Source organism: Thunnus maccoyii, chromosome 8 (assembly GCF_910596095.1).
Source record: "Thunnus maccoyii chromosome 8, fThuMac1.1, whole genome shotgun sequence".
NCBI classification, from domain to species: domain Eukaryota; kingdom Metazoa; phylum Chordata; class Actinopteri; order Scombriformes; family Scombridae; genus Thunnus; species Thunnus maccoyii.
Genome location: NC_056540.1, coordinates 8,376,366 through 8,389,807, shown reverse-complemented (window position 1 = coordinate 8,389,807; position 13,442 = coordinate 8,376,366). Strand labels below are relative to the sequence as shown.

The 13,442-nt window shown below is 38.8% G+C and overlaps 1 protein-coding gene across 1 annotated transcript; it reads right to left on the bottom strand.

Annotated features, from left to right (window-relative positions):
- Positions 1 to 262: 262 nt before the first annotated feature.
- Positions 263 to 12,209, bottom strand: guf1 (GTP binding elongation factor GUF1). The gene is made up of 17 exons (XM_042419860.1): positions 11,596 to 12,209; positions 11,191 to 11,302; positions 8,383 to 8,531; positions 7,607 to 7,687; positions 7,439 to 7,516; positions 7,255 to 7,338; positions 7,096 to 7,160; positions 6,802 to 7,005; positions 5,577 to 5,716; positions 5,016 to 5,139; positions 4,341 to 4,473; positions 3,772 to 3,915; positions 3,021 to 3,154; positions 2,562 to 2,663; positions 819 to 938; positions 625 to 661; positions 263 to 516 (listed from the first exon to the last, which is right to left on the bottom strand). The coding sequence occupies exons 1-17, from the start codon at positions 11,779 to 11,781 to the stop codon at positions 382 to 384; spliced, it is 2,028 nt and encodes a 675-aa protein (XP_042275794.1). The 5' UTR covers positions 11,782 to 12,209; the 3' UTR covers positions 263 to 381.
- Between the last annotated feature and the right edge of the window lie 1,233 nt (positions 12,210 to 13,442).

The following is a 13,442-nucleotide window of genomic DNA, read 5'->3' as shown; positions in this document are numbered from 1 at the left end:
CTGTCTTCTCATTCATATCATCATTTTCTGCACATGAAATGAAGCTCAAATCTCTTTTAACAACTTTTAACTGTTTGTGAAGACTGCCAGAAAATCAGATGATACATGGACCACCATGAGCAGACGTGTTAATAAAGCATCAGAATCACTGTAGATAAACAGATAACAAACATTGATTTTTAACAATACAGAACCTTTTAACTCCTTTCCTGACAAATTATCTGTTAACTGTCAGAGACAAATGAAGCACTGACGCATATTATTAAAATTAGCACAATTAGTGCAGCACTAACGACCACTTTATTCAGAGAGCCTTTCAATAAGAAAGACCTGTTGAATACAATAATAATAATATCTAATAATATATTAACAGTATTGCATTTATTTGTCTTTCCTCTTCAGAACATTAATGAAGGCATCTTTGGGGACGTCCACATTGCCGATACGCCTCATCTTCTTTTTGCCCTCTGCCTGTTTCTTCAGTAACTTCATCTTCCGTGTTATGTCACCTCCGTACTATCAAGAGAGAAATAAATAATTCATTTAGGCTTCAGTGGGAATTCAGAGGGTCTGTGGTATATTTTTAGATTTAAAACATTTGAGAGGAAAAAGAAAATTACTTACACATTTTGCAAGAACATTTTTTCTGTACGCCTTGATCCTGTAAAAGCCACACATGTCACTTATTTACACTGAACTGTATTTATTTAGCACATTTCACACATAAAGACAATACTAAGTGCTTTATGTATTCATTGTGTTTTTCATCTCATCACATTCTAACAAAGCCTTTAGCTCGGTGAAGATCTTGTACTTACGTCTCTCTTGCGATGACTTTACTTCCAATAGCTGCCTGTACGGCAATCTCAAACATCTGCCTTGGTATGGAATCTTTGAGTCGTTCACACATGGCTTTCCCTGAACTGTATGCACGGTCTCTGCAATGAAAACACGCCTATCAGAACCAAACACAACTTTTAAACCACCACTGACTGAGTGGTGGGCACAAACTGCTCTTCTGTACCGTGAAGGAAAAAGACTGTTATCCATTAAATTACAGTACTCACATCACCTCAAAATACAGAAGTTAATGACATGTATATGTTTCATCCCCAAAAGATGCAGGTACCAATTCAGACAGTCAGTAACGAATACAAGTTTCCTCAAAGTGAGGTTGGAGGTGGAGTAAATATTGCTTTTTAAAGTAGTGTTAATTGATTTTTCGCTACTTGCGGACAGCACAACAAGCTGTAAACGCAACACTGTATTATAAACTTTATCAGGTGATGATATATCAAACATATTAGCAAACAGTTTGTATTTACACATTATTCATTTGGAGTCATGTTTCTGGCCCTCTGTCAAATCTAAGTCCCATATCCACTATCAGCTCTGTTTTGGTCTCCACTAACTCCTGAAAGCTAGTCGCTAACTTTGTCTGTTGTTTGGTGCCAGTCAGGTAGCTAACAGTGGTTTTTTTCAGAGTTTTTTGGCTAAAAACAACTGCCTGCTGCAGCTGGAAATGAGCTTGGTGAGAACAGTAAGGTTGTGGGCCGTAAAACCATAACAATGAGCTTAAAGATGCTAAAACGCTCCATAGAGCTGAGGGGAAATGCAGAGTGTGATGATAATTTCTCTGTGTGTTCATCAATCTTGATGACACCTTTCACATTACACATTGTTTATGTACATTGACCATGGTAGGTTCATGTTTGAAGGTCAGTAGAGGGCCACATTTTCCACTGAAGAAGACCTTTGCATGTTAACCAGTAGAACAACACACTAACACCAGATTTCTGGTCTCATTTCCTGCTGTGGACACCCACCACACGCACTGTAAGCCACTCTGGGTAAAATCCTTCATATCAACCAGGTGTAAGTGGCTTCTCTGCTTGACATGACATCCTTGTTTCATTTACCTCCGGTCACATACCATCAATTTCTGTCGCTCTGTATTGTATCTCTCGTTCAAGATATTCTGCTCTGTGATTGGCGTGTTGCCTTTAAAGAATAGCAGACTAAAGCCACACTCGACTCAGCTCCAAGGCGTACAGTATGAATGGTCAGAGAGTGGCCATCGTTGGTGAAGCGTAGCGCCCTTCAATTACCAAGGCCTGTACTGACTCCTACACCGGCTTTGGTAAGTACATTAAACACATATCCGCCGTCCGTCATCACTTTTGGCCTGCGAAGTTAATCTATTGTCCTTGTCACAACTGAAATGAAGTCCTTGACCGGTGTGTAAAGTCATCGTAATAGATAATGTTAACACTGGCTGTCAAGAAGCCATTTTTTAATATTATCCTGGATGTTGAATATATTTCATGCTCCATAGGCTCAGAAGAATGACGCTGAGTAATAAAGGACCATGTAACCTTGAAATTATGTAAACTCATAAAAATCTGCAAATTCTTTTCAGTAACAGTCATCATTTAGCTGTGGGAGACTGTAGTGACAAATAAGAAGCCTCTTAATTTCTTATCCAAAAAAAAAAAAGGAAAATTAAAAATCAATTACTTTTACTTTACAGCATCTAAACTCAGCTATTATTTGAAACATACCTGTGCACAATTGTGGTGAGTTCTTCCACAGGGCGTCCATTCAGGAGAATGTCCATCTTTATCAAATCAGCAGCCTGGTAGCCCGCATTCTCATAATCAAAACTATGGAAGTGAAGCAGTGAAAAGTGACAGAGTGTTTCATTTAAGACATTTCTCCAATACTGTTAAATGTAAGAGAAGGTGGATGTTTTCATTTACTAGATTCATTGACATTTTTTTCCTAAGAATGTCTTTCATCCATTGACGGAGTAAACAAATACATCTAACAACGAAAGTCAGTAGTTTCAAATCTACTTTAAAGCTGTGAGAATTCCCCTTTTGGCATTTTCAATGTAGTTCATGTAACTTTATTTTAATATGCTGCATATAAAGCTGCAAGGAGATCATTTCCACCAAAGTAATTAAGTATTTATGACTGACAGTGGACTATGATCTCACATGGTACCTGCTTAATTTTACCTGGCGTATCCAGAAGACAGCGATTTGAGGAGGTCGTAGAAATCCACAACAATTTCATTTAGAGGGAAGAGATACTTCATCATGACTCGCTGGTCATCTATGTACACCATGTTCTTCTGGATGGCTCTGCGATTCTTTAAGAACACAAACAGCATGATATTATTTCTGCTTCCACCAGTTTTGCATGTATTAACTATACTAACTATTGAAGAAGGGCTCCTTTGGTTAGCTTCAGTTAATCAATGAATTGAAACTGAGGGGGACTTCTTGGAGATCTTGAGAAACATTTGGATGCCAAGGCACACTTCTGTTGTGTGAAAAAAGCCTGAACATGTAAAGTAGCTTTAGAAAAATAAAGACATTTACCAAACAAAAAAGATAATTTTCCAAGTTTTTTTTTAAATGTTTTGGCTCCAGACCAGTTTAGAAAAGGATGGATGGATGCACTCTAGTATCTCCTGTCAAACTCCATTTGCTGATAGGCTTGAGAATAAGGCCAACTCAAGTATTCAGAGACAGCGTCCCTCTCCGACGTACAAAAAAACTTTTTAAACACAATGTTTCAAAGCCAGATATACACGTCAAATGTATACAAGCAAATGAAAATAAAGTGCATATGGTGCAGAAAGTACAAATGCAATATAGACAAGATATACCAAGAAATTCTGTCCCTTCGTTTCCATTTTCCTCAGCTGTCAAAAACGTTGCTGAAACGAATCAATCAATCTTGTGATATAAGAGACAGTCTTACCAAGCAGAGACTCATAATCTTGCCAATGTAAGTGTCTGGGGCAAGAATGGTCCCCAGCACCATAGGCTCCAAATACTCTGACACAACTGATCTGTCAGGGAACTGAGCCGGGTTCACGATGGTTATCTCTTCACTGCCGTGCGCCTGTAAGAAGAACCGGTGAGATTTCAATCTGCACATGAAAAGTTAAGACTTTTATGAATTTAAAGGGATTCTCAGTTCTAGTCTTAACTGAGAAATAATGTACATCTTAATGATCCATCATAAAATAAATCACCTAAAATCTTCACGTACAGATAGTCGCTGCCAGGAGTTGGGATGAGAAAGTGTTGTTTCCAAGAGAAACTCAACTTACGTCCATCATGCACTCAAATTGGCTGTGATTTTGCCTTTGCAACAGAACATTCTGATTGTCATTTCACAGGGAAGCACGCCAGCGATACCAGAGAGCCTCCATTTATCTTCAATTTCAGAGTCAGAAATTTGCTTTTTTTTTTGCTGAAATTACAGTGTGAGCACGGCTCTACTGTAAGAACAGGACAATATATGAGCAGAAAAATGGCTCTTACTTTGATGAGTTTGGCTGAAGACAGAACAGCCTTGTAGGGCACGGTGGGCGCTGTTACAATAACAGAGGCATTATACTCCTGCTCCAGCCTCTGATTGAACACCTCCATATGAAGAAGTCCCAGGAAGCCAAGTCTGCAGAGGGGGGGGGGGGGGGGGGGGGGGGGTCAAGAAGGTTCACTTAAGTCTCACAATTGCTACTCAAGCTTCTAATTACAAAGAGCCTGTTTGGAAAGAGTTCAACAGTGAGTGAAACTCATTTATATTCCAGTGTCATCTCATACATCCATTTGATATGAGTAACTGCCACTAATAAAATAAAATTTACATCCGCTGGACTCATAATATGACCTGCAACTCTTACTTGGCTCCCGATTTTGGCGCCATACATTATTGTCAAGAGAGTTGTTTATTCACCTATCAATCATAAAATATGATGTCGAACGAGAGAACATGCACCTTGGAAAAAGAGGGTAACCGATCAACAACAGAAAATTAGTTGAAAAATGTCCAAACATTTTAAACTCCTGAAGGGGGTCTAAGTTTTGAGGTTGCACTGCTCAGTATCTTTAAAATCTTTAGTTTTTATTCGTTGCTACAGTGTTTGCAATGACGCCCTCCTCTGTTGGGGATTGTAAAGCCAGTTTTTTTATTCTAATTTAAAGCAGTTTCCTGACCTCCAGCCTGCTCCCAGGGCCAGACTGCTGTCTCTCTGCACTGTGACACTTGAGTCATTCAGGGTCAGCCTCTCAATGGCGCTGCGAAGGCCTGGGTATTCTGACTGGTCCATTGGATACATGCCTGGGGGACGGAAACAAACAAACCAAAAAAAGCCAGAGTGCACATCAACAATCAGCAAACAGGATTCTTGAGCACTGACTGCAACTGACTGAGATTCAGCACACTGCGCTTACTGTACCAGTGAGTGGAACAAGGCATACACTGTAGGGCTTTTATGTTCGACTACATGTCCAGTAATGCTGGAATATTCAAGGTCGGTGCTCTGTTATGTGCTGAGTAATTTATGTATGTATGTATTTATTGGGACCATGTACAGTGTTAAACATAAATGTCAGCATTTGATGTACTGCACCAGACTTTCATCTGCAGTCCCTTCAGCACGTCACAATTAAAACATATAACAGCATAACAACAAACAGCACAAAGCAAAAAACAAAGTTTTGAATTAAGAGCAAGATAATAAACAATAAGTGACAGCAGAGGAGGGTAGTTCTTACCAGCAAAGACCATGGCTTTGGCAGGTTTAAACCCTGGGAGAGCCTCCACCGGCTGCTCCAGGAGGTGAAGTGTGTCACCGATCTGGGCCTCCTTCACATCCTTCATGCCGGCTATGACGTAGCCCACCTGGCCTGCAAACCTACACAAACAGTCCATCTCAGAGAGTCACACTAATATAATGTAAACAAGCATCTCAATGGACAGTTGGACAAATGTTGACAGGATTCTGGTATTTATCTACTGTGTGGACCAGCGCTTATTAAAAGGAGGCCACACAACAACACTTACAGACAAACAGAAGGCAGCTTATTGTGCAAACATGGCTGATGTCAGAATCTGATTGTTAATATATTTTACAAGTTCATTATAGTGCTGAAAATATCTATTATTGTCATTATCAAAGACAACCCAATTTTCAATAAATCAATTATTAAATTAAATGTTCAGTCTAGAAAATGTCTGAAAATGGTGAAAAATGTCATCATCACTTGCTAAAGCCCGAGGTGGCTTCTTCAAAAAGCAGCAAATCTTCATGTTTGGCATTTTGCTTTAAAGATAAACTATTAAGTTATTATTACTATTAAGATCAAATTAAGTGACTACTAATTTTTGGTCAGTTAAAAAATGTATTTTAATTTGTATGATTCTTGTTCATACACCTGATTAAGATTGCATAAAATAAACCAGAATGCAAGAAAGCAAGACAGCTTTTTCTCAAAAAACAGTAAACGTAAAATTTCGTAGAACACTTTCGGTGTGTCCAAACTTTTGACTGGTACTATATATGTATATATGTATATATGTATATATATATATATATATATATATATATATATATATATATGTATATATGTGTGTGTGTATATATATATATATATATATATATATATATATAGGCTATTATTAGGCCTCAACTAATTTTCATATAAAGCTGATGATTTTTCTCTATTTATCTAATTAAATTGCCAGTCCAATTTTCCAAAAGCCAAAGGTGATGTCATTAAATGGCTTGTTTGTCTGACAAACTTAAACAAACCTAAAGATATTCAGTTTATTATTACATAATATATTTGCCATTTTTGCTTAAAAAAACAATTAATTAGTTGCAGAAAATGTATCTGTGGATTTACAAATTAATTGATTGACTAATTGTTTCATATAATATTAAGTGGACAAGATACCAAATAGGAGAAATGACATGAGATGATGACGAGTGCAGCGTACAGTTTCTGTGTTGGATGCTCATCTGGCCGCAGGAGCCCCAGCTCGTTGACCTCGTAGGTTTTGCCGAGATGCGCTGACACGATCTTGTCCCCCTTTTTGACCTGACCTCCAAACACAGCGATGTTGGCCACCACTCCTCTGTAGTGGTCGAAATTGGAGTCAAACACCAGGGCTTTAAATGGGTCGTCTACACTTGCCGCAGGCCTGAAAATACAAGTACGGAAAAAAACAGCTTCAGTTTTGTGCCTCAAACATTGTCTCGTGTGAGAAATGAGACCAAATGTGCCTTCTTACGATGGAATTCTGTTCACAACAGCTTGGAGAACACTTTCAACATTTGTTCCAAGTTTAGCCGAAATCTGAAAAAGATGAGATCAGAAAATAAGACACATCTCTCAGAAATACAGAGCTTCTGTGGATCACAAGATACAGCTCACAAACGCTCCAACTCACCTTGATGCATTCCTCGCGTGGAATATCAAACACCTTTTCAATCTGTAGCTCCACTCTCTCTGGATCAGCATTTTTCAAATCGATCTGAGGGAGGAAATGTCAGAATAGAATTACCTGCCACGTCGCAGTCAAGTGGAAAAATAATGCATATGATTAAACCAAACACTGGCAGGTCTGAGTGTACCTTGTTGATGACAGGGATGATTGTCAGCTGAGCTTCAAAAGCCAGGTAGAAGTTAGCAACCGTCTGCGCCTGAACCCCCTTCACATGTCAAGAAAATATTAACGGTTGCAGTGCATGCTGCATCTGCAGCCACATTCACAAAGAACAGCAAGAATTCTGGTTTTCTACCTGGTTGGCATCGACAATCAACAGTACACCTTGGCATGCAGAGATCGATCGAGACACCTCATAACTGAAGTCAACATGACCCTGAGAGACAGATGAAACAAAAGGTTAAAAAAGGTTGAGACACATGAGTAATGCAACATGTAAACAAATGCAAGTATTTAAAAAAAAAAACAACCTAAAAAGCATATTTAATTTTTCCCTTCACATAACAAGTCAGCTATTTTTTGCTTTGAAGATTTTGGTCTGATTTTTATTGCAATTATGAATTTAGACAAGAGAGCTGATGCTGTGCTAGAATCAGCACATATTTCACATTATCAGTCTGTGTTTAAAGGATTCCTTCACATTTTTTCAAGTATGTCTTGAAACAATCCTCTCATGTTCAAGTGTTCTTATGCTCCTTCTGTCCGTCCCTGATACAAAAAGATTACGTCTTAAAGCAGTTACTAATAACACATGTACATACGAGCATGTGGGTGTTGCTTTAAGACAGATTTTAGGCCTGAATTAATTAATCTGCTTGCATTAGACTGTGTAAATAATCTAATGGAAGTAGTAGTGACAACCAGGAGATGAGAAAACAAATGAGAACAGAAGAGGGCAGGATTAACTTACCTCATCATCAAGTCAGATACACTTTACAAGGCACATGCTTCCACCTAGTGATCCAGAAGCACGTTGCACCAAACTAAAGTAGTACCTTTTCATAATTCATGTTTAAAAACAAAACATTGGATGCCTCTCCTTTCAGACATCTCACCCAGCTGAGGACTTACTGGTGTGTCGATGAGGTTCAGGAGGTACTGCTGGCCCTGGTGGTTGTAAAACAATGAGGCTGTCTGGGCCTTCACTGTTATCCCTCTCTCTCGCTCCACCTGGAGTTTGTCCAGCACCTGTTTGTTCTTCTCCGTCTTTGCTATGGCACCTGTTTGTTAAGCAACACCTCGTGTCAGGCATTTTATCAACAGCTGATTCAGGTATAATACAGTTTACTCAGTCAGGACTATGTCTGAACTTCAGTTGTGACCCAATCGTTGACATTATACGTGTATGTGTGTGTGAAAGGCAGAGAAAGATGTACTCATTTTGGTAGTAACAATGCTCCTGATTAATGCAGGAAGCATACAATCCAACTGCAGTGTTTCCCCTATAATTGTACAGACCTGGTGGGTCACCAGGCCAACAAGGAGCCCCACTGCGCCAAAAAAATCTTTTCTTTAATGCCAAAAATATCGCCAAATATCCATTCATTTAGAAATCAATAATCATTTGCGTTTGGGAGCCTCTGTGCGGCGCTGTTCTGAAACATGAATCAACCTCTGTGTTGTTGCCTGGGAAACTCTTGGCACGATGTGAGTGCCACAGCTGTCAGAGAGCCTTTAAATTACTGCAGAGTAAGAGCGCGAGTGTATGGGATGCAGGTTAGCTGATGGCGCCACCTAAAGAGAAAAAGCTCTAACACAGGGGACAAATATAACCAAATATATTAAAGTTTTTCTCCAAAACTCTGGAGCCGAGCAAAAATACTAATACTAATGAAGGGAAAGTGACAGAAGGGGGAGAAGTGAGAGGGGCAGATGGTGGGGGGGGAGCTCAAGCTTATTTTTATGCAATGAATGCAGCTTATTAAGTGATCCTCTCTTTGTGATCTGACCGCACGAATACGCCATCCTGCACACCTCGTCTTTTGTTTTGGTGCGTACCACCAGGCCTGAAAAAAATTCTAAGGGAAACACTGAACTGTATTTCATTATCAGTCCTTAACAGCAAAAGAAAGACTAGGACAGCACTCCAAATGGACTTTTTTAATTGACACATGGACGTTTCAGGCAAGATATCCTTCTTCAGCGTGTGTACTGGCAGTTTCACAATCAATAGACACAGGTGCGGTTAATTATAGATGTCAACAACTGACACAACAGGTCTGTCACAGCAGGGGGAGCCACAATCATATGATGTAGGTTACTAACATAAAACAATTGATAGAAAATAATGAATTAAAGATAAAGAACAAACAAAAAACAACACAAATTGCATTCACTTTATAAGAAACATGCAAATGAAATCTCCTCATTCAACCTATAGGGAATGAGATTATCAAGAGAGTGTACCCAACACGCCTCCCTCAGATTATCTTTTGTTTTTTTTTATCTTTAATTAATTATTTTCTATCAATTGTTTTATGTTAGTAACCTACATCATATGATTGTGGCTCCCCCTGCTGTGACAGACCTGTTGTGTCAGTTGTTGACATCTATAATTAACCGCACCTGTGTCTATTGATTGTGAAATTGCCAGTACACACGCTGAAGAAGGGCGTCTTGCCCGAAACGACCATATGGCAATTAAAACAGTCAGTTTGTGGATCTGTCCTAGTCATTCTTTTTCTATTTAGGCCTGATAATGAAATACAACTGGTTTGTATGCTTCCTGAATTAATCCAGAGCATTGTTACTGTGTCTTATTTTTCAGGCCTAATTGGAACCATTAAAATCAAACAACTTTTTTTTTTTCACACACAAATACACATATGGAAAAAGAACACTGATATAAACGAATTGTTACAAATAAAAGCAAAGTAAAATAAAATAAAATATACATAGAAAAGCTGGAGAGATAAAACAAAAATTAAACAGACAATACAGAGGGTTCGCCGCCACCAAATTGGATCTCTGGGTACGTTTACACGCACACTAATATAACATTCCGCTTGGATATTCTGAAATAGGCCTTACTCCGAATGTAGCATTTTCCAATTAAGATGTGGGACATGCTGATATTATTCTGGTTTTAGGAGCATTCTTTGAACGTGTATACAGCACGTTCAGAATATGTGTCTCAGTTGGGGTTTTTACTGCAGTTTGCACACAGCCCTCTTGCCTGTTTACCCCTATGCAGCCAAAATGACATGTGCAAGAGCAGGAAGGCAGACATAGGAGAGGAACGAGAGGAGAGTGGAGAGCTGTTCAGGGCGGGCTGGAAAAGCAGAGCACTTCTTCTCCACGATGGGGACGGAGCAGATCTGTTATTATCCTGGCTGATGGTGACGACTCAATGTGATGCACCAAAAACACTCAGAAGTGTAGTAAACATCATGGGACAACCTTGGTACTGGATGTGCCTGGAACCTTAAATTTATAATATCAGTCATATCAATATAACTTATAAATATCAGGCAGCTGCTCACTAATGTTTACTTCACTGCCTGCAGAGATCTTGTGATTCTCGTTCCCACTGGAGCAGAAGGAAACCCTGTAAACCCTCTGCTTGTAAACGGAAATATTAGTGCAATATTCATTTTCATTAGCCATGTAAACAGCTTGGTAGGAATGTTGTCTTTTTCGGAATAAAGAAGGACGAAAACAATATTTTGTGCATGTCAACGTAGTCATTGAGCTACGGAGCAGTGGGACTCCATGAAGACAGAAACACCAAAGCAATACACCAAAAACAAACAGATCAATTAACATTCACAAGATACAGTTCTGGCATGACTCTGTAAACCTGTTTAAGATTATGAAAATTCTATATAAATACATGTAAACCATAAAAAAGGAAAAATCCAGCATGAGGAACAAATATACCTGTCATCTCCAGCAGCCTGTCAGCCAAAGTGCTTTTTCCATGGTCAATGTGAGCAATGATGCAAAAATTCCTGATTCTGTCCACAGGAAACTTGGCCAGGTCGATGGCGTCCTAAGAAAAGGAAAGGAGTTGTTATGTCTGTTTCTGAAGTACAGGACCAGAATTTTGAGCTTAATGAACTTGACATCTCATCCCTTTAATTGACAGTTTAGCTTTCAGGCTCCCAATCACAACAAATCAAGTGCATTCAGCCTTTACTTGTATCTGTTTTTGACTGAATCAAGCACTTTGACAATTGAAGGAAATATTACAGAGTTATGAACGAGGAGCAGCACACACAGTGACAATAACTTGTCCTGACAGTGCAGCTAACATACCTTTCTGTTTTCAAACATGTTTCCTACCTTGTCTGTTTGTGTGCTCATCATGTTGACGCTGCAGGACAGAGCAGGCAGCCTCTTCATCCAGTGGTGTCTCAACATTGAGTAAGTCATGTTATAGTTTTGGATTTTCCTTCTGTGCATTTTGAACTGCAAAACATGCCTTAACCAAGGCGTTTCACAACACCGTCTGACTAAAGAAAACCACATGTTTTCGCAGGTAACCTCACAGCATGGTGGGAAGAGGATGAATCGCTAATATAGTGCAGGCTATTGTCACATTGGCAGACTATTGGTGGACTGTCAGGACGATCAAAAACTCACGAATCTTTAGAGTAAATGGTCTTAACCCCCGGTAACTGAGTTCCTAGGGTGCAGACATTTTGGGTGACAGGTCATTGGCAATGACTTCTGGGAAATGTGGTTGATTTTTTTTTTTCGAAGCAGAGGTGATGTAAAAAAAAACAAAACAAACAAGATAAGTCCCTGTAATGACTTCCGTTTTCGTTTACGCCAGCAGGCGAAAAACATGCATGTATAATAAGAGCATACCATGGATGTATTATAAGAGCATACATGGCGAAAAAGCGATAATAATGGACGTAGCCACCGTGACGTCACCCATTGCTGGGAGACGGTGGAGCTAACTCTAGCACTAGCGTTAGCTGCTAGCTTGGTTAGGACGGTGCATTTACACTCTATGGTTAACTGTGATATTGCTAATGCTAATGCTAATTTTGGCTAGCGAAAAACAGGCTAAAAAAAAAAGTACTCACTTTTACTTTTAATGCTAATGAGATATGCAAAGCTAAATGCATTACTGTACGCAGCCTAATTTATTTCCAGGGATTTTAAACTGAGAGTCATTGCAGCACAGGAGCCTCATGTCTACTGATAGTGTAGAAGGTAATTCAGTAAAGGACCAGCCAAATAGCACATAAGGGACAACAATTAGATTAATAGAATAATATACAGAATTTAAAAAATCAAAAAACATGAAAGGGAGATAACTATCTTGTCAATAGTCATCTTTGGAAATACAGCCGGAAGTCCCGCCTACTCAAGCTGTCAGATCAATGATAAAAATGGATATCAGTTGCTATGACAACGAAGCTGCCTCCTGCACAAGAATAGATGACTGCTTCTCCTCTTTGTACAACCAGAGATAATAAGCCTCTATTAGCCCCGGTTTCTGCCTGTCATGTAATCATCTGTTTTTTTCATTTGAGACTTTTTGCACTGAGGATTACAATCGAGTCACAGAGCTGCCATCTGTTTTCTTACAGATAATACACCCCTCACAGGTCTGTCTATTTAGGATTATTAATCAGTATATAAGCGTTTATAAATGGTTTATAACACACTATAATGTACTGTAGCTGACATATGCGTCTGTTAATGCATTTGTCAACAGCTATAACTCCTCCTGCATGTGGGCAGCCACAGGTGGATGCTGGTGTGTAAACATTATGTATGACAGTTATAATAATATAAAATATGTCTTTGTAGGAGAATGTATAATTGCTGACAAATAGGCTACTAATAATAAACACTTACAAGGTTGTTATATATGCTTACAATTACATTATAGTGTGTTATAAACCATTTATTAAATATGTGTACTGCTTGTAAATGCTAAATAGGGGGACTTAAAGTGTTACCAACATTTTTACTAAATTTTCCAAGTCGTAATTTATTTTTTAAACCAAAGATGGCAGCTGGACATCTGTTTGTTTTATTCTATGCATAAAAATATGACTGTATTATAGTATACCTTGAGAAAATATTAAATAGTGAAAATTATCATTAATATAGATTAATGCTTCTAATCATGAAACTATGGATTTGGGAGATTCTGGTGTACAACATGA